General features: G+C 40.9%; 1 protein-coding gene across 1 annotated transcript in view; it reads right to left on the reverse strand.

Moving 5' to 3' along the window:
- The window catches only part of SLC17A5 (solute carrier family 17 member 5), a 104,530-nt gene extending 78,990 nt beyond the window's left edge, over positions 1-25,540 (reverse strand). Inside the window, exons 1-3 of the mRNA XM_042781566.1 lie at positions 25,447-25,540; positions 17,272-17,292; positions 7,467-7,663 (exon numbers count right to left, since the gene is read on the reverse strand). Of these exons, the coding sequence (XP_042637500.1) occupies positions 7,467-7,663; positions 17,272-17,292; positions 25,447-25,540 (312 nt within the window). The remainder of the gene's footprint in view (positions 1-7,466; positions 7,664-17,271; positions 17,293-25,446) is intronic.
- Between the last annotated feature and the right edge of the window lie 1,560 nt (positions 25,541-27,100).

Below are 27,100 nucleotides of genomic sequence, written 5' to 3' on the forward strand. Positions count from 1 at the left end.
ATAGATGATTAATATCACCCTGTTTTCAACTGACCACTTGAACAATCATATGGGATAATAATAATAATAATAATAATAATAATAAGCAATAATTTAAATAAACCAAGCCATAAACTTCATATGAATGGGAGAAGTTAGATAATATAGAGATTCAGTGACTGATTTATGTATACTGATGCCTATAATGCAAGTAATGGTATAGTTAAGCTAATATGTCAAGAGCCATTCTAGGATTTTTTACTGTCAACGTAAGGCAGATTACTCCAAGAAACTGAACTATATGAAGAAGAATGAGACACCAGGATTGGCGGAAGACTCGTGAACAACCTGTGATATACAGATGACACAACCTTGCTTGCTGAAAGGAAAGAGGACTTGAAATACTGATGAAGATCAAAGACTTCACTATGAATTATACCTCAACATAAAGAAAACAAAAATCCTCACAAATAGATCAATAAGCAACATCATGATAAATGGAGAAAATATTGAAGATGTCATGGATTTTATTTTACCTGGATCCACAATCAATGCCCATGGAAGCAACAGTCAAGAAATCAAATTATGTACTGCACTTGGGAAGTCTGCAGCAAAATATCTCTTTAAAGTGTTAATAAGCAAAGTGGTCCCTTTGAAGACCAAGGTGCACCTGACGCAAGTCAGTCGTTTCAATAACCTCATATGTATGTGAAAGCTAGATAATGAATAAGGAGGACAGAAGAAGAATTGATGTCTTTAAATTAGGATGTTAGTGAAGAACACTAAATATATCATGGACTGCTAGAAGAACAAACAAATCTGTCTTGGAAGAAGTATAGCCAAATGCTCCTCAGAAGCAAGGATGGCAAGACTTTATCTCACATACTTTGGACATGTTATTGGGGTACCAATCCCTAGAGAATGACATCATGCTTAGTAAAGAGAGAGGTACAAAACAAACTTCTAATTATCATTATTTAAAGTACCAACTTGTAGCATCTGTGGCATTCTAGGACTTCATGAATTGCACAATAATTGAAGGTGACGGGTTGGAGTGGAAAAAATGGGGGATGGGTATTCAAATGTATTATTCAACATTATTAAAGTCAAACAAAGATTTTTGATAAGTCATTATTTTGTGTGTATGCATGTCTGTCAATTTGCTATACTATGGTGATTTGTGAGTAGCTGTGATGCTGGAAGCTACACCCCTGATGTTTCAAATACCAGCAGAGTCAACTGTGATGGACAGGTTTCAGCAGAGCTTCTAGACTAAGACAGACTAGGAAGATGGATGTGGTAATCTACTGTTAAAAAAAAAAAGGCCAGTGAAAACCTTATGAATAGCAGCAGATGGAGTAAAGCTTTCGGGACTTTCATTTGCTGATGTGGCATGACTTAAAATGAGAAGAAACAGCTGAAAACATCCATTAATAATCAGAACATAGAATGTATGGAGTATGAATCTAGGAGAACTGGAAGTCATTAAGAATGAAATGAAATGCATAAAGATCAACATCCTAATAGTAGAATGGACTGGACAACCATATGGTCTACTATGCCATGAATGACAAACTGAAGAAGGATGGTGTTGCATTCAATGTCAAAAAGAACATTTCAAGAACCATCCTGAAGTATAACACTATCAGTAATATATGCCTACAATAAAGACCAGTTAATATGATTATTATTCAAGTTTTGGTACCAATTACTAATGCTAAAGATGAAGATATTGAAGATTTTAACCAGCTTCTACAATCTGAAATAGATCAAACATGCAATCAAGATGCATTGACAATTACTAGTGACTGTAATGTGAAAGCTGCAAACAAAGAAGAACTGGTAGTTCAAAAATATGGCCTTGGTGACAGAAAAAATGCTGGAGATCATAAGACAGAATTTTGCAAGACCAATGACTTATTCATTGCAAATACCTTTGTTCAACAAAAAATGGTGACATGAACGTGGACCTTGCTGAATTGAATACACAGGAATCAAATCAACTACATCTGTGGAAAGAGATGATGGAGAAGAGCTCAATATCATCAGTCAGAACAAGGCCAAGTGCTGACTGCAGAGCAGACCATCAATGGCTCACATGCAAGTTTAAGTGGAAGCTGAAGAAAATTAAAACAAGTCCATGAGAGCCAAAGTATGACATTAAGTGTATCAAACCTGAATTTAGAGATGATCTCAAGAATAACTGCACATATTGAACACTAATGACCAAAGACCAGATGAGTTGTGGGATAACATCAAGGACATTATACATGAAGAAAGCAAAAGGTCATTAAAAAAGACAGGAAAGAAAGAGGGGGAAAAAAAAAAAAAAGATGTCAGAAGAGACTCTGAAACTCACTCTTGAATGTAGAGTAATTAAAGTGAATGGGTGAAGGGAAGTTCAATGTACCAAAAGTGAGTGATCAACATGGTAGCACTGAGGAAGAGGAAGACACAGAGAGGTACACAAGAGATACAGACAACAAATATAATCCTTTTATATATACAATGCTGCATTGTTAGTGATAAAAAACATCAATCTACAGGTAAACAGATGGGTTGTTGTTGTTCCTATGTGCCGTCAAGTTGGACCTGACTCACAGCGACCCCTTCTTGGGTTTCCGAGGCAGTATCACTATGGAAGTAGATTGCCCCATCTTCTTTTTGAGGAGTGGCTAGTGGGTTTGAACCGCCAGCCTTCTGGTTAGCAGTCAAATGCCTTAGGCACTACATTACCAGAGCTCCCAGCAGATGGGTAGGCAGGCTGAATGATCAGGTACATCTAGGCAAAAGGGAATATACCCACGACCATATATTAGGTTGGCAGACAGTACTTCTGCAAATGTATTTGTATGTGTTGTAAGAATGTCCAAATATATAATAGAGGTAACAAGGGGCAAAGTTATGATAATTTCTTGACCACAGCCAACCATCCTGAGGGAGCAAGTAGTTGGACCTGTGGGCTCAGGTCCATGGTCACAGGGGACATCATGCTCAACTGGCATAACATGCTACATAAAGACATTGTTCTAGATCCTCCTTTGGTGAGTAGCAACTGGGGTCTTAAGAGCATGCAAGTGGCCATCTAGATGTAACAATGGGTCCCTCCTCATCCACAGCAAAGAAGAGTGAAGAAAATCAAAGATGCATGGAAACAATTAATCAAAGGGACTAGCAGACCATGTGATCCTTGGCCTATATGACTATGAGACCAGAGGAACTAGATGATGACAGGCAACTACTTGGAAAGGGATAAGTGCAGAAGATCCTGGATAGAGTTGGAGGACAACGTGGAACAAAACTCAAAATCATAAAAAAAAAAAAAAAGACCAGGTTTACTGGTCTGATAGAGCCTGGTGAGACCCCTGATGCTATGGCCCCTAGTCATCCTCCAGGTGTGGACTGAACTCACTCTTGTGGCTTTCAGCCAAACAACAGATAGGCATATAGCATGAACATTTACATCAGGTAGATACACTCTTTAGAGCGATCAATTGTGGGAGAAAAAAAGGGCAGTGTTTGCCCAAGGATATCTTGGGGGGCAGGAATACACAGGAAAGAAAGACACAGGGTAGAGGTAACAATAGGCAGGAAGTGGAAAGAGAGCTGTTAACATTGTGGGGAACTGCAGTCAATGTCACTAAACAAAATGGGTATGAACTGCTATATGGAAAATGGATTTGCTCTGTAACCTTTCGTCCAAATCACAATAAAAATTTAAAAAATAAGTAAATTTTTAAAAAAATAAAGTGAATGGAAGAAATGATGTAAAAGAGCTGAAGAGAAGATTTCAAAGGGCAGCATGAGAAGACAAAATAAAGTATTATAATGAAATATTAACCTGGAGCTGGAAAATCAAAAGGTAAGAACATGCTCAGCATTTCTCAAGCTCAAAGAACTGTAAAAAATTCTAAGCCTTGAGTAGCAATACTGAAGGCTTCTCTAGGTAAAATACTGAACAAAGCAAGAAGAATCAAGGAAGATGGAAAGACTACACAGAGTCACTGTACCAAAAGAATTGGTCAATGTTCAACCATTTGAGGAGGTAGCCTATGATCAAGAACCAATGGCAGTGAAGGAAGAAGTCCAAGCGGCACTGAAAGCATCAGCAAAAAACAGTGGTATAGTAATTGATGGAACTGAGACGTCTCAACAAATGGATGCAATGCTGTAAGTGCTCGCTCATTTTTGCCCCAAATTTGGAAGGCAGCTAGCTATTTGGCTAACTGACTGGAAGAGATCCATATCTGTGTTGTCCCAAAGAAATATAATCCAACAGAATGTGGAAATTATCAAACAATATCATTAATATTATATGCAAATAAAGTTTTATTGAAGATAATTAAAAAATGGTTGCAGCAGTACATCGACAGGGAATGGCCAGAAATTCAAGTCAGATGCAGAAGAGGATGTGGAATGAGGGATATCACTTCTGATGTCAGATGGATCTTGGTTGAAAGCACAGAATACCAGAAAGATGTTTACCTGTGTTTTATTGACTACGCAAAGGCATTCGACTGTGTGGATCCTAACAAATTATGGATAACATTGCGAAGACAGGAACTCTAGACCATTCAATTGTGCTCATGTGAAATCTGTACATAAACCAAGAAATAGTCATTTGAACAGAATAAGGGGATACTGTGTGGCTTAAAATCAGGAAAAGTGTATAAGGTTATAACCTTTCACCATACTTATTCAATCTCTGAGCAAATAATCTGAGAAGCTGGACTATATGAAAAAGACCCAAACATCAGGACTGGAGGAAGAGTCATTAACTACCTGAGATATGTAGATGATACAACCTTGCATGCTGAAGGTGCAGAAGACTTGAAGCACTTACTAAAGAAGATCAAAGACTACAGCCTTCAGTCTCTATTATACCTCAATATAAAGAAAAGTCCTCACAACTGGATCAGTAAGCAACATCACGATTGCTTGAATTCTTTCTTTTAGAAGGATCAGCATAAGGCTGCTTCCTATGAGGTAAAAAGTCAGACATGCCACTATCTTCCAACCTTTTTACCAATTCTGACACCAGTTGTCCCTCTACTACTACTTCTCTGCTGAGGTTCATTCACTGCAATGGCCACACAGAACTCAAAGACAATACTCATGATTATGGGGATTATTAGGGATGCAACAAGTTAAAATTCAGGTTCAGGAATGCTCAGGATACAATTTCTTGATCAGGACAGCCTTCCCTTAGCCATGTCCTTAGGCATACTTCTCTTTGGCTTTGGCTCCTCAGTCTGGCCTCTGCCCTGATCAGGCAAGTGTTACAAAGTTCTTTTAGCTCTGCTGATAGGTACACCTAGGTGCACCCCACTCTGCCAGCAAGCCTCCTGCCCAAAGGCACTCAGCTTTCTCATTCTGTGGCCATGCAAGCTCCCTGAGCTGTATCGTGCCACTCTTTCAGTTCTGCTGCCACAGTGTCTCTGCTTGGGTCCAACGACACATTCTTCTCTTGGTTTTTCCTTCTTGATGGTAGTTGAAATACCCTCCTCTGGCTCTGGGAAGGCTCGTTTAAGCCTCATGGCATGACAAAACTGACCAATCTCCATATTAGGGTTCCATAAATCTTATTTCTATGGTCCTGCCTTCACAAGGGTGCCATGTACCTTATTTACATTACTAACAAGCTATCCAACTCCCTAAGTAGGCCACAAAGCACCACACACTTACATAGTTCCACCCAGTCATCTAGTGGGAGTCACAAAGACCATGGCTAGAAGAGCCATACCAAGTAATTCACTGCACCACAATGATAAATGGAGAAAAGACTGAACATCATTTTACTTGGATCCACAATCAACACTCATGGAAGCAGCAGTCAAGAAATCAAACAGTGTATTACATTGGGCAAGTCTACTGTAAAAGACCTCCTTAAAGTGTTAAAAACCAAAGATGCCACTTTGAGAACTAAGGTGTAACTGACCAAGTCATGATCTTTCCAATAGCCTCATATGCATGCAAAAGCTGGACAATGAATAAGGAAGACCAACAAAGAATTGATGCATTTGAATTACAGTGTTGGGGAAGAATACTGAATATACCATGGACTGACAGAAGAATAAACAAATTTGTCTTGGGAGAAATATAGCCAGAATGCTCCTAGGAAGCGAGAATGGTGAGACTTCGTCTCATGTGCTTTGGACATCTTATCAGGAGGGACTAGTCCCTGGAGAAGGACATCATGCTTGGTAAAGCAGAGGGTCAGAGAAAAAGAGGAAGACTTTCAATGAGATGGACACAGTGGCTGCAACAATAGGCTCAAACATGGCAACAACTGTGACAATGGTGCAGGACTGGACAGCATTTCATTCTGTTGTACACAGGTAGCTATGAGTCAGAACTGATTTGACAGCAACTGATAGCAACCAAAAACAACAATGTGCTTGTTTGGGGGAGAAACCCTCCTCCCTCTTGACTGCTCTTATTAGTAAATGACAGAGGAGACTCATTCAAGTGAGATCTGGCTTCTTCATAAGCACCGAAAGTGGATGGAAGTATATCCATGAAAAGGACATCAGTTTTTTCTCCCTACATTGTCTCCCTGTGCTATAAACAAAATTAAATGTTTAAATTAAATATTTAAAACCCAATGCTTACTTTTTCCTTCTGGATAAATAATTACAGATCTACCAATTCAGCTATAACACGGGGCAGGCAAAATGACTGAAGCAGCTTACATTGTTGTTTGTTGTTGTTGTTATGTGCCATTGAGTTGGCTCCGACTCATAGCGACCCCTCCTTGGGTTTCCGAGGCAGTATCACTAAGGAATAGGATTGCCCAACCTTCCTTCCGAGGAAGGTTGGGCAATCCTACTTCCGTAGTGAAACGTTGTTGTTAGGAGGTGCCATCTAGTTGATTCTGACTCATAGGATCCATGTGACAGAGCAGAACTGCCCCATAGAGTTTTCTTGGCTGTAATCTTCACTGAAGCAGATAGCCAGGGCCTTCTCTAACCAAAAGATTTGAATTACCTTTTGGTTAGCAGCCAGGCATTTACCTTTTGCATCACCAGGGCATATACAAATTTTGGAAAAGAATATCATAAGAAATTGATCATTTCTTCAAATATCCTGCAGCTGACACTATCTAAGGTCTCTTGCAACAGTAACCCTGTAAGTGAAACACCTGTTAAATAATAGTCCTGTAAAATTATTAAGCGACATATAAAACAGTCCAATTTACTATGCCAAGCAGGTTTTTCCAAATTCTCTTCCAGGATGTTATGTTTATATAGGGGAGTGAAGAACTACTTTTCAAAGGGATCAAGATGTATTACAACATAGCAGCAGTAGTTACAGCTATAAGTTATTGTCCAACCAGTTCTTGGGAAAACACAAAATGAAAGTGATTCAGAGTAATCAGGGAGAAAGTGTTCATGGTTTCTGTGGTATGAACAGAGACTTTTTAAAATTTTTACTTGGAAGTATTTGAGGATTAATTAAGAATACTTGCTTAAAACAATGGTACCTACCGTTTGATTATGAAGAATTTTTTGGGGGACAGAATGCTCTGGACATTCGCTGGAAGTGCTGTTCTCTGCTAAGGTTGTGTTCGAAACTATCATATCCACTAATGCAACACTCAGGTTCACACGTAATGCATAGACAATGAAGAAACCAAAAAAGGCCAAGATGGCTAAGTTGTAACGAGCAGAGCAGCATACCGGAGCTGAAATAAAGATTGGAGGAAAACTTTAATTACGAGAATAATTAGATGCTATTGTCTAAACCACTAAATTAGGTTAGTTTTCAGAAGCGTGTAAATTAACAAATCATGACTATTTTTCTGAGACTATCCTCAAAGTAAGCATATCTAAAAACCTTAATCAAAAAGAATTTGTTCCCTGTATTTGTAGTTTTCATAAAAATTTACCCATGGGAGCTGAACTGTAATACATACAGTTCATTAAAATATAGAGGCAAAAGCTTTGTCAATTTTACTCAGAAAAATCTCCATGTCAGAATCAAAACTGAACCTCTAATCTGTGTCAAGGGTTTAGCTGGCAAAGATATGGTTTGGAAAATATAGGTAAGAGAATTCAATGGCATCACTATACCTAAAAAACTGCATAAAACATGGTCAGTAAGTACTTGAATACTTATTATGCCGCAACGCAGTACATACAGTACCAACTACAGGTTAGCTGCCATCTCAATGTAAAGGCAGCACAGTAAGTAAGTAAGTAAATAAATAAATAAAGCTTCGAAGACTAGGAGATGAAACCCTTCTTGATACATTTCTTACTTTGAAGAGTATCTTCAGAGGTTGGGTTTGAGCAGCTGCCATAAACTTAGGACCCTCCAAAATGAAATGTATTTAAGAATCCAGAAGTAAACTTGCAATATTTATGCTAAGTATCTGTGATGGTTGCTCAGTTATCACGCTTAAACCAAAAGCCAAGGCCATCAAGTCAATTCTGACTTATTGTGACCCTCTAGGACAGAGCAGAACTGCCCCACAGGGTTTCCAAGGTTATAAATCTTTATGGAAGCAGACTACCTTATCTTTCTCCTGCAGAGCAGTGGGTGGTTCGAAATGCTGACCTTTTGGTTAGCAGCAGAATCAGCTAACCACCATGCCACCAGAGCTCCTTTATCACACTTAAATGGTCTAGTAAAAAGGGAAACAAATGAAGCTAGAATTGTACAATGAAAAAAAAAGCCAGAGGAACCAATGAAAGAAAGGTCATGTGAAAGGAGGGGTCTGGCCAAATTTTCACTCTAATTGTGGGCATGTGCACATATTTTCTTTTTATTCTTTTACTGAGTTACAGAATTGGAAAGGGGATAGGAATTCAGGGAGCAGACTAAGAGTGATGACCCCCTCAGAAAAATAGGCATAGTCCAAACACTGAGTGTTTGATAAATGCCTGTTGAAAGACATGAACACCTATTTCATTTAGTAATGAAAAATTAAAAGTTAAATATGTATATATGAATATAAAGGAGTCCTGGTGGCACAAATGGTTAACCTCTTGGCTGGTAACCAAAAGGTTGGTGGTTCAAACCCAACCAGTGGCTCCACAGGAGAATGACATGGTGATCTGCTTCTATAAAGATTATAGCCTAGAAAACTGTATGGCGTAGCTGTACTTTGCCACATGTTGTTGTTGTTGTTATTTGCCATCGAGTCGGCCCTGACTCATAGCGACCCCTCCTTGGGTTTCCGAGGCAGTATCACTACGGAAGTAGGTATGCCCAACCTTCCTTCCGAGGAGTGGCTGGTGGGTTTCAACTGCCAGCCTTCTGGTTAGCAGTCAAGTGCCTTAGGCACTATGCTACCAGAGCCACGTAGGGTTGCTATATGTCTGAATCAACTCAGTGGCACTCAACAACAACATATGAATATATGTTTGTTTTTATTTGGTAATGATATATTAACATTACATATATGTGTGTGTTCTGTCTTCATCAACCTAATCTCACACAAAAATACATTTTTCATAGTATAAACCTCTTGGTGATTTTCAACTAAGTGATTCAGACTGAAACACTGATGAATATGGCACAGCTATACTCAGCTATGGGAGTTCTGGTAGCATAGTGCCTAAAGCACTTTACTGCTAACCAGAAGGCTGGCGGTTCAAACCCACCAGCCACTCCTCAGAAGGAAGGTTGGGCAATCTACTTCCGTAGTGATACCACCTTGGAAACCCAAGGAGGGGTCGCTATGAGTTGGGTCCGACTCGACGGCACATAACAACATACTCAGCTATAGTGGTGTAGTGAATTATTTAATATGGCTTTTCTAGCCATAGTCTTTGTAACTCCCACCAAATGACTGGGAGGGACTATGCACATGTGAGGTGCATGGGGGATTAGAGAGTTTGCTAATAATGTAAATAAGGTGCATGGCACCCCTGTGGGTATGGGACCATGCAAATAAAGTGTATGGAAACATAATGAGGGGATTGGTCAGTTTTGCCATCTTGCTATGCTTAAAATGAGCCATCCCTGAGGTGGAAAGGGGGGACCTGACTACGATAAAGGAGAGATGGGAGTATAGTATGTCTTTTGGACCTGGGGTCCCTGCCTGGGAATCTCCCAAGATCCAGGAGACAGAGCTGTAGCACCAGGGAGATGGAGACAAGTGGCAGCAGGAGCAGCAGAACTAAGAGGCAGCATGACAGTGTGGTGGGCTACCAGATCCATGAAGTGAGAAAGTTGAACACCTCTAGGCAGGAGGCTTGCTAGTAAAGTAGCATGCCTCTGAGCACTCAACGGCAGAGCTAAAAGAGCTTTGTATCACTTGTCCAAGCAGGGCAGAGGCTAAAGGGCCAGAAAGACTGGCGGACAGAGAGAGGTGTGCCTGTGGGCACTGCTGAGAAGAGGCTGTTCTGACTGAAGAACTGTATCCTGAGTCATTTCTGGTCCTGAATTGTAACCTGTTACTTCCCTAATAACCCCATAATCATAAGTATTGTCTGTGAGTTGTGTGTGACTATTGCAACAAATTACTGAGCCTAGCATAGAAATAGAGTGCCATGGGAGGATGGATGGTGTCATGGGGGGAAAGGTTCGAGGGTAGAGGCACGTCTGATGTCTGCCTCATAGGACTCAGCCTTGGGCTGCTGATGCTGATAACAGTTCTCCTTCCCCCTTGGTAAGTTAGAGAAGGTCATATGCCTTCCCTTTGTCATTCTTATAGGTATATATTAATATATCCTAACATATTCAACTCACTTTTCTATAAGCCATCACACATTTAATAATTAGAGAGCCCTGGCTGTATGGTGGTTAAAGCACTCAGCTGCTAATGGACTTGTTTGATGGCAGTAGGTTTGGATTTGTTATCAGTTTTTCTCTGGCTAAGATTTACAGAGGACCTTTTATTTGTCATTCTTGAATACTTTATTCAGGGATACAACTATTAGAATTTTGGCTGCTTTACCACAGTTAGATGAGATCTGTGCTAAGTGTCTTTCCAAGGCTCCATTCACACTGTCCTTGCTGTCTGAATCTACACACATTTGCTCTCTACTCCAACAAAATGACCAGCTGTCCAGTTAAGGACAGTTTGGATACCTTAAGGCACTTTCTATATCTGTTGCTGCGAGTTGATTCTGACTCACAGAGATCCTACAGGACAGAGTAGACCTGCCCCATAGGGTTTGCAAGGCTATAATCCTTACATAAGCAGACTGCAACACTGCTCTTACTCAGGGAGGCTAGTGGGTTCAAACTGCTGACTTCTTGGCTAGTAGTTGAGTACTTTAACTAATGTGCCACTAGGGCTCCTTGGAAGTCTGGATGGGGTCCCATAATCTCATCAAGTCTGGGCAATTTAAAATGCATTACTTTGACTAATTTGGAGCAAGGAAAATCCAGATTTATACACTATGTCTGTTTTGTTAAGGTACTATTTCCAAATTTCATCTGCTTTAGCAGAAGAGTGATAAGATATGATTCATGGCGTAAAGAGCTTATCTGGTTGTTGTGTAGGGATTATGCAGTGTAGTAAATTACTTAGTATGGCTTTTCTACCCATAAGTCATTGTAAACTCAATGGTGGAATGAGCAACTGAGGAGCTCCTGATTGTAAATGTTATCCACCTAGGTTATTTCTCTTGGGCGTAGCACAACGCAATGTTATGGGAGGCTCTCTCTCAGGTGCTTAGAGTTCTGATGCTATGATTGGCTAGTTTGGCCACTCTGCCAAGCTCAAAAGGAGGTCTCCTAGAGGCAGAACTCTCTCTGACTGCTGGTTGAGGAAGACGTCTGCTGAAAGAGACACGCGCTCCTGAGACACGCGTTGCTGGGAAAGAGACTCAAGAGACATGCATTGCTGAGTAAGACACCGAGGGACCAGCACTACTGGGAAAGAGACTGTGAAAGACTGTTGGCTGAGGGACGGCGGGCTGGGAGAGAGACTTGAGCATTTTTTTTTCCCCCTGAACTCAAATTGTAGCCTGTGGTGCTTCCCAAATAAACCCCATAATCTGTGAGCTCTGTGTGGCCACTGCAGCAAATTATCGAACCCAGGAGAGAGGTGGTAGGTGCTTTGGCAGGAACGGTTGGAGAAAGGGCTGGAGGGAGGCAGCATGTCTGGCCTTGCAGAAGTAGGCCTTGGGCTATTGATGGTGATTCTGTCTTCCTCTTGTGGGATTAGAGGAGGTCAGAATATGTGGCCTCCTTGCCCTTTTTGCAGATTATAAAGGGAAGAAGTGTGTAAGCGTGCAGGGGATAATGACCCAGACCATTTAAGGGGCTATTGCAGTTTTCCAGGTAAGAATTGAAAGTGTTTTAAACTAGGGTGAAAGCAGAGGCAATGGAGAGAAATGGGCAGATTTTAGTTTTAAAAAAGAATTGACAGGCCCTCACTGACCTATTAGATGTGGGGAAATGAAAGGAAGGGAAGACAGTATTAGTAATTCTCTTACTGTAAATGACTTTATGCTGTTCTGATAGGAAATGTTATTACCCCATTCTATCTTTTACAGTTATGCTATTTTACTGGGTGTTACTAGTTCCTCCCCAAGTGATGTTCAATTTGAATTATGCCATATCACGTTATGTACATGAGATGTGGGGCTAGAAGCTTGGGAAGTAAAGGAAAGGTTAGTAAAATGTTTCCCCATTGTTAGTGATATTACTTGAAAATCGGATCTAGAAGTTATGAATCAGGCAACTTTAAGTTATAGGGGCACAGTCAATAATGAGAAAATAAAAAGCCAATACAGATGGCACCAAATATATAACTATGATGTTTTAAGAAACACTAAAAATAAGGGGAGGAAACACTGCAAAAATAAAAATAAATATATTTTTTAAAAAGAAATACTAAAAATAAATGGTTATTAGCTTTACAAAAAGCATTGCTGATTATACATCTATTTAGTCAGAAAAATTTTACCTTAAGATAGTAAGGCTGTATAGCAAAATGTGCTTGTGAGTTTGGATAATCTTTGAAACTGATACAATAAAACCAGGCTTGCATGACAAAGAGCAAGCACCCACCACAATGAACTAAAGTTCAAAGCAAAACCATGCTTGCATAATGGATGGAGCACCCATTAAAACAAACATAAGCTTCTAAACTACAGCTTAAATTTAGGAATAGGGAGTGGGTGTACCGAAAGAACACAGACAAATGAATCGGAGTTTTGATTTTTACTGACTTTGTATATCCACAGGGGAAGTTACTTAATAGTTTTCTGCTTTAGGTTTCTCAGTTCTAAGATTGGGATTACACCATTACCTCTGTGATGGTTATGGTTGCATGTCAACTTGGCTGGGCCATGATTCTCATTGGTTTGGGGGTTATAATGTAGTCATTCCCCCTGATGAGATCTCATATAATTTAATCACGTCCATGATCTGCTATGAGCACCCAATCAGTTGAAAGAGAATTTCCTCAGGGGTATGGGCTGCTTCCAACATAAATACATGTTCTGGCAAAGCTCTCTGGCTTTTTGCTCCATTTGGATCCTGCATCTGGCTCATTGTCTGACCGCCAGTTCTTTGGACTTGAACCAGTAGCCTACTGTATTGCCTGCTAATCTTGGAATTGTTGCCTTTGCAGATGGTGAGCCAGAAGCCTGCCATTTTACCTGCTGATTTTGATCAGCCTCTGCAGCCAGCAGCCTGCTATATTGCCTGTGATCTTGGGTTTGTCAGCCCCTGAAGTTACATGATTCAGAAGCTTCCAGACTGATATCTGGCCCATAGACTTGGGACTTGCCAGCCTCTATAACCAAATGAGGGATTTCCTTAAGATAAATCCCACCCCCCCTAATATTCACTGGTTTTGCTTCTCTAGAGAACTCAGCCTAAGACAACCTAACTGGGCTGTGTGGGATTAAATGAAATTCTGTAGGGCATAATAGGAGTCACTTAGTAAAAGTGAGTTCTTTTTCTGGTCACCTTGTAATAAATTATACCAATAAGTAAGAAGGCTTCGAGGAGAAAGAATATTTACACCAAGTCTTGATCAATGAGCAGGAAGTCACTAGGTAGTGACAGAGTAGGGAGGGCAGTCTGGCCCGAGGCAGAAGCATGTACAGAAGTATGTAACTGAGAAAGGAAGGGAGAGGGAGAGCCAACTAACTAACCCACTGCCACTGAGTTGATTCTGACTCATAGCGACCCTAAAGGACAGAACAGAACTGTCCACAGAGTTTCCAAGGCTGTAAATCTTTACCGAAGTAGACTGCTTCATCTTTCTCCTGTAAAGCGGCTGGTGGGCTTCAAGCACTGACCTTTTGGTTTGTTGTTGTTGTCAGGTGCAACACCCAAGCCACCACATGGAGGGTCATCCATGGAGGACAGGTTTAAGTGAGGCTTCCAAAGTATGTCAGACCACAAAGAAAGATCTGGTGATCTACTTCTGAAAATTAGCCCTATGGATCATGCTATGGATCATGCATATTGTCTTCTATGGTGCTAGAAAGTGAGCCCCCTAGGTTGGAAGGCACCCATAACTCACAGTAACTATAACAATGGACTTGAGCACAGCAATGATTGTGAAGATGGCGTACGACTGGGCTTTTTTCTTCTGTTACACATGGGGTTGCTACAAGTAGGAGCCGACTTGATGGCAACTAATAACAACAAATGCTTGAGGAGAATATACACTAGAATATAAAAGCTCCACAAGAGCAGGAGTTTTGTTCACTCCTGTGTATCTCCACTGTCTGGGCCTGGGACAGCTTGTATGAAAACATTTTTATGGCTCAAAAGCAAAGAGGTAACTTCTGATGTACATACAGAATTCCATCTATAAATTACTCTTATAGAGTAATAGATTGATAGAATTAATCACAATCTGATCAAACCTGTAAATCTTCCAATTAACAATTTATAGGAAACACAAGGGCAAAAGAATGTGCTAAATGATAACACAGGCATACAATCAGTAAAATCCAGGCTATAGGAAGTGACCTAACTTCTTCAACAAATAAATTACAAGGAAAAGAAAAAAGAGGGAGGAAAGACCTATAGCTTAGGTTAAAAAATACATTACTGGAAAGGTATGGACATCACTGGGATTCCAATTTGAACAAGCTATAAAAAATTATGAGATTGAGATATATGAACACTGGCTGGGGATCTGATGTATAAAATTATTTTTATTTGTGGTTGTGATAATAGTATTATAGTTTTGCTTTTAAAACATCATGTTTTAGTGATACATACTGAAATATTTATATACGAAATGATATATTTGGGATTTGTTTCTAAATAATTATATGCATGTGTGTTCAGAAGTGTGTGTAAGGAATAAATGAAAAAACTGGCCATAACTGTTTATGCTGGGTGCTGGTTACATGGGGGTTCATTACATACTTCTCTCCACTTTTGAATAAAAAAAATTAAGAGAGGTCAGTGGGTGGAAGGTCTAGATGAAGCTAGCAGTCAAAGTGTGGCAGTTACCCAGGCAAGAAGGGAGGAAGTCTAGTTACTCACCAGTTATGTGAGTGACCACACAAGTGAAGAAAGCTATTAGGTATGTTAGATACGTAGGAGTCTAAGACATCCCATGTGGGATGGAATGTCACCCAAGACAATGGTAGAACTTTAAATGTAGAAGGTGGAGGCGAGTCAGGTGGCAAGCCTTTGGTCAGTGAAGAGGAGTGCTAGGAAGTAGATAGGTAACAGCAATAATAAAGAGGAAAGGTGATCTAGCCCAAAGGCAATGAGGGTGTAAGATGTTAAATATTAACTAAAAATTTATGGCTGTTTATGCCAAGTGCAGCAGAATCTTTCTAAAAACAAATCAAGGTGGCCATTTGTGCCAGGAATCTTGACAGAAAAATAGGTAGTTTTACAAAATGTTCTAATTTTAAGAACTTCCTAAAAAGACAACTTGGTATTGAAGAGTGTCTCTGACTTGTCATATTAGACACAACCAATTCCCATCAGACAAGTATACCTATGGAACCAATGACAAAAAGACCCTTGCTTTATGAAACCATCCCTTCAATTAAGGACATACCTAAGACCCAATCCTTGTAATTTCTCCACTGAATAATTCCTTTACTGCCTTAAAAAACTCTGTACTTGCCCTGCTTAAATGAGGTCCTTTTTGATGCTCCATTTGCAAACCACTTCTTACCTCAATATACCCTATTAACTCTGTTTGACTCATTGATCAAAGTTTTCTTTTTGGCAGTTCTGATGTTAGAATGGGGATCTGGTGAAGATCCCTGACGACCCCATGGCTGGTGAGTGATCAGGTGTTGGTACTAACATGACTCCTTATGTCTGCTGGTTCTCTGCCAACACTGGAATCTGAATTGTCAGTCTCTCCCAGATCTGAGCTCCACTCTCCATATGTTCTGAGCTCTCAGGTTTATTGAGTGGATTAGGGCTAGGCCCAAGTTGGGCTTGGAGACCGGATATCATCTTGATGAGTCATCCTTTTGTTTTATTTGGGGTAAGGAACATGAATCCCTGTGCAATCAGACAGCTATTTGATGGGAAACTCAGTTTATATACTGTCATCTTAAGGATTCTAATCATGGACTCCTTCTATTCTGTGTTTTCTTACTCTGGAGCTGCATGTTCTAGTTTCTTGAAGTGGGTTGACTATAACAAAAATGAACTGAATCTGCAGTGGTCACTATGGAGAACTTTTGTTTCTTACCTGACTTTTGTTATTGGTTCCTACTTGCTTTGTCTTTTTAATCTTTGTTCACTATCTTTTGTATTGCTGTTTTGTCATAAGAAGGATTATAAGGTAGAACAAAGGCATAGATTCCTACAACCCTATTGTTTGAGCTGTCCTCATAGTCTGGTGAGTTTACAGTTCTCACTGGATTGGCATTCCCTAGGAAAAACTTTGCTATGGATAACCTTTAAAACTGGCTAAGTTTCTCTCTTTGTCTTATTTTTTGTCCTGAGAACTTGGCTTTGATCTAGAGAGAACATTCTCTCTGGTTTTCCACCTGCTGAGGGGTAGGGTGTCGACTATCAAGTCTGTGTTTGGAGGTGGCTAACCATCAGGCCTGAGGCTCGAGGTAGGGGGTAAATAAGCATTACATCACTACTGACAGTTGCCAGCTTTCTTGGGTCACTGAAGTCTCAATCTTCTCCTCTTCCAGAAAAAACTCTCGCTTCTTCTATATTCTTTTGTTCCTAATTCTTGCACCTATCTTTTTAAAAGATATACTTCACCAAGGATAATTTGGGCCTTAGTGGTCACTTTGGGAAACTTGTTTATTTTGAAAAGTGGACTAAAAAGAAGAAAGAAGATCATACACTCTGCTGAAAAGAATGGGATGTCAATTTTGTGTGGTATAACAAGGTCTCATAAAGACAAAATGATTCTAGACTTGCTTCTTAAAAGATTTTTAAAGTCTGTAAAAGATGAAAATTAACTCATAGACTTTGGGGTAGGGGCTGCTAAACTCCTTAACTGTCTTAACCCCTTTATCCCTCAAAGCAGACCTAAACTCTGACCCTTTCCTTCCTCTCCTCTTTCTTATGGATTTCTTTCAAAGCCAGCTTCCCTTAAGTCTGGCGTGCTAGTGACAGTTGAATTTAAACTTTGGAGCCAAGCTGAACTCTCATAGGTAAAGACTTTCCAGATCCCCAAAAGGGTCAAAGCAGGTTTATAGAGGTATTTAGAATTATCCTAGAAGCATGAGCCTGGACTCCTAGACCTTTATCAACTCACTCACATGTTGGGGGGCCTGTGGATGCTAGAAAACAGATGGGAAGATGACATGACTCTGAAAGGGAACTTAAAGACCCTACTTTCCATGCTTCAAGGGACACTATAAAAAGGGCCAGGAAAATAGGCAAGCCTTACAAGATGATGTAGATTGGCAGGCAACACTGTAGGCCACTTGTTCAAGCCCAAGCATGGGAGGTTAGATGATGATGTTGCAGATATAGGATCCAGATCTATCAAAAAGCCAGAGAGCTTTGCCAGGACAGCTATACATATTGGAAGCAGGCCACACCCCTGAGGAAACTCCCTTTCAACCGATTGGCAGCTCAAAACAGATCTCATCATGGAGGAGAATACACTATATCAGAGCTCATCATGGGGATAATTACATCATAACTACTACACCACTAAGAATCATGACCCAGCCATGATGACACACAACTATCACAATGGATAAAGTACATTTTGTTTTTAAAAAGGGCAATATTCAACTCGTTTTACCCTGACTACGGGTAATTCAGGAGCTCTGGTAGCATAGTGCCTAAGGCACTTAACTGCTAACCAGAAGGCTGGCAGTTCAAACCCACCAGCCACTCCTTCAAAGGAAGGTTGGGCAATCTACTTCCGTAGTGATACTGCCTTGGCAACCCAAGGAGGGGTCATTATGAGTCGGGGCCGACTCGACGGCACATAACAACAACAACAACAACATGGGTAATGCATTCCTGATAAACCCATATACATGCCTACCTCCCAAATTAATATACATTTAGGTGGTGTGCTACAGTGAATTACTTGGTATGGCTTTTCTAGCCATAGTCTTTGTAACTCCCACCAGATTACCAGGTGGGAGCATGCAAATAAGGTGTGTAGAACTCTAATGTTGAGATTAGTTAGTTCTGTCACTCTGCTAGGCTTAAAATGAGCCCTCTTAGAGGCAGAGGGGTCTCACTGCCATCAAGAGATAAGAGCTGGAGGTGAAATGAGCACTTCCTTGGACCAAGATCCTTGTACCAGACCTCATTGGCAAAGACAGCCCAGCAGAGATGCCCTACTGAGAGATGGCAACGGTGGAACCAAGAGGCACAAGACAGAGTGGCAGGATTGCCAGGCTCATAGAGTGAGAAAGCTGAGTGCCTTTGGGGAGGAGGCGTGTTGGAGGAGTGGGGTGCACCTAAGTGTACCTACTGGCAGAACTAAGAGTTTTGTAATGCTTGCCTGAGCAGAGCAGAGGCCAGCCCAGCAGACCAAGGGCCAGAGAGGCATGCCTGAGGGCATGGCAGAGGAGAATCTGTCCGGATCCAAGAATTGTATCCTGAGAGTGTTCCTGAACCTTAGTTGTAACCCATTACTTACCTAATAATCCCCATAATCTTTAGTATTGTCTGTGAGTTCTGTGTGACAACTGAAACAAAATTATTGAGCCCAGCAGAGTAGTGAGTGCTATGGGAGGGGCGGTTGGTATCAGAATTGGTAAAAAGGCTGGAGGGTGGCAACATGTCTGACCTCATAGGAACAAGCCTTGGGCCGTTGAAGATGGTTCTGTCTTCTTGTGAAGTTAGAGGAGGTGAGAAGATGCTGCCCCTATGCCCTTTTTGCATTAAAATGGACCCACTTACTTCAATGTTAACAGTCATTATCACAACATGACCCTACGCTGTTTCCCTTCATTCTATAATAGGGCTGCTCTCTACCAGCACTCTATCTCATATTTAAGACTATATTAACACACAAAATATAATTGTGAAACGCAAAGCTTACATAACTGAATTTCTAATGTAAATCCTCTCTCCGACAACAGAATAGTAGAAGCAAAACCAAAACCAAAACAAACACAAAACCGATTAAAACAAAGCACAGGATGCATGAGACTATCACTACTATAAACGAGAAATCTAAGTTCTGATACACCATGCCAGGCTTTATTCTAAGCATTTTCTATTAACTCATTTAATCCTCATAATAACCCTATAAATTATGTATATCATGTTGTTGTTATGTGCCCGTTGAATTGGGCTTGACTCATAGTTACCCCTCCTTGGGTTTTCAAGGCATTATCACTACGGAAATAGATTGCCCAACCTTCCTTCCAAGGAGTGGCTGGTGGGTTTGAACCGCCAGCCTTCTGGTTAGCAGTCCAGTGTGTTAGGCATTACGCTACCAGAGCTCCCATATGTATGTTACAGAGAAGGAAAATAATACAGAAAAGAAAGGTAAGTAAATGAATCAAGGTCACACAGCTAATAAGTGGTGGAGCTTGAATTAGCACTTAAGTGGTATGGCTCCAAATTGATGCTCAACTTCTAAACACAAAGAAATGTCTTGGAAACTCTGAAGCTGATTTCTTGTAATATGAATGAGCACATCTTTAGTATAACTGTATTTTAAAAATTTACGTAATTGAATGTAAGAGACATCTCATTCCTAGAACAGAAAAAAAACTTCAGTTGGCGAAGAGCGAAGAATGAAGAATTTTTGTGGATGGTGAAGGAAAGTTTTGCTATTCCTTGCCTAATTCCCTCCCTTCTTAACTAAATTTGGCAGGAAAACCTACAGGATTCCTGTTGTTTATTAGTATTGAGCTACTCTTCTCTCATTTACATGTGCATCTCTGAATTTCACGGGGCTCAGTAAAAGCAAATGTTGAGAAGCAAACCATAGTTGGGTTAAAAAACAAAGAAGCCAATTACTGTTGAATCAATTCAGACTCATGATGAACCCCACGTATGTCAGAAGAGAACTGTGGTCCATAGGGTTTTCACCAGCTGATTTTTTAGAAATAGATCACCAGGCCTTTCTTCCAAGGTGCCTTTGGGTGGACTCAAACTTCCAGCCTTTGGGTTTGCAGCCAAGAGCTTTAACTTCACCTAGCAACTCCATGGGAGCTCTGGTAGCATAGTGCCTAAGGCACTTGACTGCTCACCAGAAGGATGGCGGTTCAAACCCACCAGCCACTCCTCGGAAGGAAGGATGGGCAATCCTACTTCCGTAGTGATATTGCCTCGGAAACCCAAGGAGGGGTCACTATGAGTCGGGCCGACTCGACGGCAAATAACAACAACAACAGCAACTCCATAGCTGGGTTCAGTTACTAAAAATTCTGAGTCTTATTTTCCACTTGAGATGTACTGATTCAGAAACATCCTAATTTTAGCTGTTTTAATAAAGAAACACTGTGCATAATTTAAAACCATGTCTCCTTATTTATGGCAGGGGTGGAAGAGTGACTTTCAAATTGATTAGGAATCAAGTAAAAATGATTAAGCATTTTGCAAATAGGAATTTCTCAAATATAACACAAAGGTGGCAGTGTTGCACTGAGGAATGAAGAAGGGATTGAAGTTCAGGAGAACTCTGAGGCTAGTCTTCAACAGACTATTTAATAGACTAGCCTCACAGTTATCCTGAATTTTAGCCAATCAACATCCCTGGAAGTAGCAGTCAAGAAATCAAATAATGTATTGCACTGGGCAAATCTGCTGTAAAAGACCTCTTGAAAATGGTGTCACTTTGAGGAGTTAGGTGAGGTGTACCTGGTTATTTCACTTGCCTCATATGCATGGAAAAGCTGGACAATGAGTAAGCACAATAGAAGAATTGCTGTCTTTGGATTTTGGTGTGGTGAAGAATAATGAATATACCATGCATTGCCAGAAGAACAAATGAGCTCTGTTAGCACAGTAGTTAAAGCATTCAGCTGCTAAACAAAAGGTTGTTGGTTTGAAGCCATCAGCTGTTCAGCAGGAGAAAGATGAGGCAGTCTGCTTTCATAAAGATTTATGTCGTTAGAACTCTGTCCCGTAGTAGAGTTGCTATGAGTTGGAATCGACTCAGTGGTGGAGGGTTTGGTTTTGGTTTGGCCAGAAGAACGAACAAATTTTTCTTAGAAGAAGTACAGCCAGAATGCTCCTTGAAAGTGAGACTTCATCTTATGTATTCTGGATATGTTATCAGGAGAGACCAGTCACTGGAAAAGGACATTATGCTGGTAAAGTAGAGAGTCGGCAAAAAAGAGGAAAATTCTCAATGAGATGGATTTACACAGTGGCTCCAACAATGGGCTCAAACAGCAGTGACTGTAAGGATGGCACACAAACACTGTTCCTTCTGTTGTACGTAGGGTTGCTGTGAGTTGGAACCAACTACACAGCACCTAACAGCAAGTCTTTACTAAGGCAACAACCATGTGCAATCTTTGCAAGCTAACCTCTCTGGCCCTCAATTGCTTGGATACAACCACTATTAAGTAGTAGTTAGTCTCTGAGGTCTTTTACTGCTGTGAACTTTAATGACTACAACATTCCTTCAAGCTCTTCTGAAAATAAACATAAAATTAGAAATTAAGACATAGATATGGTACAGCTAATTTAATCTTAGATTGCTCAGAAACAAACAGAGAAGGTAACTAAAACATGTGGAAAGGGAAGTTTCAAGGACTGCTAAAACATTTACTCAGTAAGGAACCAAATTTTTAAAAACTCATTCTGGATAGAAAGATCTATTTTTTTAAAAAAAATTTTAAACAAACTTTCTCATTTTCTTAAACTTGTAAAGCAAGTACACAGAACATAATTTAATCTTACATAAAAATAAAAAATAACTAAGGGTAAGCTTGTTTCCCCTATTGGACCACACATGGTAAATACTATTACTAAAACTAGGAACTCACCATTGAGAGGTAAATGAGATAATCCCGCCACCTCCTACTATTAGTTGATATATCCATCTTTATACTGTTAACTAATGGAATATCCTATAACTGTAGGCTTCTCCTCTGTAAATATTTTACTATATTTTAAATAGCAAAAATAATGTGTTGCTGGTATTTCTATTACACTTGCTCTCCAGTGGGTATGTAAAGAGTAACAGTAAGGGAAATGGGAAATGGCCACAATGCAGACCTCACTTCAAGCCAGGAAAAACAGAGAGAATAAATAGCATAAATTCAACAATCCTGTGAATTAAGCAGGGATTTTTTTTTTTTTTTCCTTTTTATTGTGATTTGGGTGAAAGTTTACAGAGCAAATTCATTTTCCATACAGCAGTTCATACACATTTTGTTTCATGCCATTGACTGTAATCCCCACAATGTAACAGCTCTTTTCCCACTTCCTCCCTGTAGTTACCTCTTCTGTGTCCTTCTTTCCTATGCATTCTTGCTCCCTGAGCTATCTTCAAAGTGCAAATACTGCCCTTTTGTTCCTTGATTGGTCGCTCTAAGGGGTATATCTACCTGATATAAATGTTCACCTTATATTCCCATCTATTATTTGTCTAGAAGCCATGGGAGTGAGTTCAATTCCAGATCTGAAGGGTAACTAAGGGCCACAGTCTAGGGGGTCTCACCGGGCTCTAACAGACCAGTAACCCTGATTTTTTTAATGATTTTGAGTTTTTTCACATTGTCCTCCCACTCTATCTAGGATCTAAGCAGGGATTTTTTTAAATTACTTTTATTGTGGTGAAAACATACACAAGACATTAGGCAACATTACAACTTCCCCATTTACAGCTCAGGGACATTGATGACATTTTTCATGTACTACCATTATTGCTATCCTTTTCCAAATATTCCACCACCACTATCATAAACTCAATGTCTTGCAAACAGAAGCTTCCCCTTTCCCCTCTCCCTCCTATCCCTGCTAACCAATAATAATCTTTGGTTTATCTACCTACCTACCTACCTATCTAATCTATCTCAGGGAATATTTTAGAAAGCAATGTTACAAGTTAGTTTTTTCTCACCAACTTCATTGAGATATAAGTTACACAGAAGAAAATGCACCCAATTCAAGTGTATAGTTTGATGAATTTTGACCTGAATGAATGTATGCATCTGTTTACCCCAATCAAGATAGTTAACATTTCCATCACCCAAAAAAGTTTCCTAGTGACCTTATGCAGTCAGTTCCCTCCTACTCACTGATCTATTTTCTATTAAAGATTAATTTTGCTTGTTCTAGAACTTCATATGAATGAAATACATACATATGGTGGCTTTTTTTTTTTTTTTTTCCTCAGCATGTTTTAAGTTTCATACAGTGTTGAGTATTTGAGTAGTTTGTTCTTTTATTACTGAGTGATATTCCAATGTATGGATATATCACAATTTGTTTATCCATTCTCCTGTTGACAGACATCTAGGTTGTTTCTAATTTTTTACCATTATTAGTAAAACTACTATAAAAGTTGTGTGATTATATGGTAATGTATATTTAAAAGAAATTGCCAGTTTTCTAAAGTAGTTGCAGAGTTTTTAGATTCTTAGTAGGAATGTATTAGAGTTCTAGTTACTCATGTCATTGCTAACATTTGCTATCTTCTTTTCAGTTTTAGCCATTCTGGTGGGTTTGTAGGAGCTCTGGTGATGCACAGGTTAAAGCATTTGGCTGCTAACCGAAAGGTAGACAGTTAGAACCCACCAGCTGCTCCTTGGGAGAAAGGTGAGACAGTCTATGTCCATAAAGATTTACAGCCTTGGAAACCTAATGGGGCAATTCTACTCTGTCCTAAAGGGTTGCGAGTAGATGAGTCCTCGGAATTTACTCCAAGGCAGTGGGTGTGGTGGGTGTGTAATCGTGGTTTTAATCTGCATTTCTCTGACAATTAATGATGTTTGACACTTGAGCTGAAATTTTGGTTATACACACATGTATTTTCCAAATGTCACAGAACATAATAGTCTCTAGGAATACATTTAGTATGGTTTTTGCATCTGTATTTCCATACTACATTATTTTACAGAAGATTATAGACTTCTAACACTATAGCTGCAGAAAAAGTTCAGTCTATGAAGCTAAATATGACTTCCAGGTAAAATGTCACTATAGGACATACAGTATTTACATTTACCAGCTGCCGGATGGAGCTATAATGCTGCCACCTCTACTGCCACCATCCGGTAATGTTAAAACAAAGAGATACCACAGAATTACACTTCTTAATCAAGAAAAGTCAAATTTCCAAATTCACCTTTTTTTTCCTCATGTACACATCTTTGAAAGTATAGAATGCACATAGATTTCTTCTTTAGTTGTAAATACTTTTAAAAAAGTTACATTACAAACGTATCAAGTAGGAAAGTATTTTAATATTCCCAAATCCAGGGAAAATAGTTTATGAAGTATCTCGTCTTCTATTTTTTGCAAGACCTTTGATAAATTACTTCAACGCTCTATAGATATCCTATCTCGAGGATAGCTGAACTATTTCCTAATTCAAATCGCAGACTGCTAGACCGAAAAAAAATATAATAAAAAGCACGTGTGCCCGTACTTACTAGTCCCTCACTGCAGTGTCCAGATATTCTCTGGGTTATGCAATAACTAACTGCTGTCCGCTACTCAGAAATGTTAACTCCAGTCCTTTCATTGACTCCTCTCCCCGCCAAAGCAGCCACCAGATCACTAGCCAGCCAGTTTGCAGCTGTGGATAGCTGGCCACGATAAGGAAGAGCTAGACTTCTCCCGGCCCTTTGCCCATCCACTGATTCGAGGTCTCTCTCTCATTTGCTCTTCCTCCGGGTCGCCCGCTCTGCACTATCGAAAACCATCAGGAGCTTAGCGGAGCCGGCGCCGAGCCCCTCCCCGTCCCCAGCCCCACGGGGTTGCACCTGCCAAGGTCCCGCCTGCTCCTCCCACACACCAGCCCGCCGGAACCGGGGACGGCGGGGGGAAGAGGGTGTCTTAGTGGGATCTTGAATGGGCTCCCTTTCTTAAAGGCCCCTCACACTGAGCCGCCCCGCTGGCACAGGGCGCGGGCGCTCTGGCTGCGGCCACCCACCTCGGGATAGCCAAATCCCCACCCCAAAGCCCCTCGACGGCCCTGCAGCTCACCGGCTTCGGCCCGCGGGGAGCCCTGCAAGAGGGGCGTGCTGTCTGCGCCCTCATCGCCGTCGTTTGGGGCCAGGCTGCGGACCGGGGACCTCATGACGCCTCCGGTGAACACGTGTGTTCGCCACCGGAAAGAAAGAAAGACTTGGGCCGGGCAGCCGAAGCCCCGGGGCCAAGCCGGCAGAACTGGGCTTGAGTGCTAGCACCGGCGCCGCCCTCGGCGCTAGAACCGCCCCTCGGCCCCGTTGCGTCACCGCGGCCCCGCCTAGAGGCAGCTGGCTGACTCGGTCCTCGCCGCCATCTTTGGTTCGGGCAACTCTGAAGTGGCTTCGGTCGGGGAAGGGTGGTCCTGGGGGTTCCGGCGTAGTGTTGGGTGGTCGGAGTTAGTCCGCCCTGCGGTCTCTAAGCTAGCAAGGTGGTCGATGTTCTCGGGCATGATGAACTTTCCTCTTTCATCCCCTTGTAGAGACCTTTACTAAATAAAGTTCAAGCACCTCTCTGGGAGCTATGGAGAGTGGGAGTCCGGAAGCGGACAGCAGGGATTTGACTAGTGCATAACCGGGGAGGACTTGGGCCGAATTTGGGAAGTGGATCGTGTGTATTTGACTATCAGTTACCAGTATTTACTTGCCATGACTGTTAGCAACCCTGATTCTGCTCACCTCGTGGTGGCATATTGTCCCTAAAATAGTTTTGAGGTGGAAAAACAGTAAATGGAAACATTAAGCTGAATCATATGAAATTGCCAGTTTTGTAGGTCAAAACAATCCAGTATTGGCAATATCATATGGTTTAACCCAGAGAATCTTGATAAGCGTGTGCTAGTCTCCATAGGTCTAATTCAAACAGCTTCCTCTGGTATTTGCTGACCCTGAGAAAGAGGAACTAAGAAAATAGACGAGACTGTCTTTGTGGGCAGATCTGAAGCCGCTGTTCACGCAACAGGCTAGGATGGGTAATACAGGCCTGGAGATCGCAAGAAAAATAAGATGTGGTAGGTGCCCTTGTAGACGTTGGTGTAGACGGGGAAGATTCAGCCACCCAATAATAAACCGGGCAAGTCTCAGGTCCAACAGGAGCAAAGAAAAGGGGCCTTTCACCAATGGGAGGGTGAGGAGGACTTCTGAAGGCATCCCTAACCCCACAAATCAGTACTTGCCAGAAATACTTTAAAACCCCAAAACCCACTGCTGCCAGTGGATTTTGACTTACAGTGACGCTATAAAATAGTGAGGGTGCTCTGGTGGCACAACGCTTAAGGTATTCAGTTGCTAACCAAAAGATTGGTGGTTTGAACCCACCACAGCTCCAATGGAGAAAGATGGGATAGTATGCTTCCAGAAAGATGTACAGCCTTGGAAACCCTTTAGGGGGAACTTTTTTTTTTTTTTTTAATTGTGATTTGGGTGAAGATTTACAGAGAAAATTCACTTCCATACAGTAGTTCACATACACTTTGTCTCATGACATTGACCACAGTTTACCACAATGCAATAGCTCCCCTCATCTTCCTCCCCATAGTTACCTCTTCCCGGTTCCATCCCTCCGTACTCTCCTGCCCCGTGAGCTGTCTCCCTGTGCATAAGCAGCCCTTCTTTCTCCCATGATTGTTCTCTCCAAGGAGTGTATCTACTTGAGGTAAATGTACAACTCATAT

This window comes from Orycteropus afer, unplaced genomic scaffold (assembly GCF_000298275.1).
Source record: "Orycteropus afer afer isolate SDZICR_OR568_19922 unplaced genomic scaffold, OryAfe1.0 scaffold00133, whole genome shotgun sequence".
NCBI classification, from domain to species: domain Eukaryota; kingdom Metazoa; phylum Chordata; class Mammalia; order Tubulidentata; family Orycteropodidae; genus Orycteropus; species Orycteropus afer.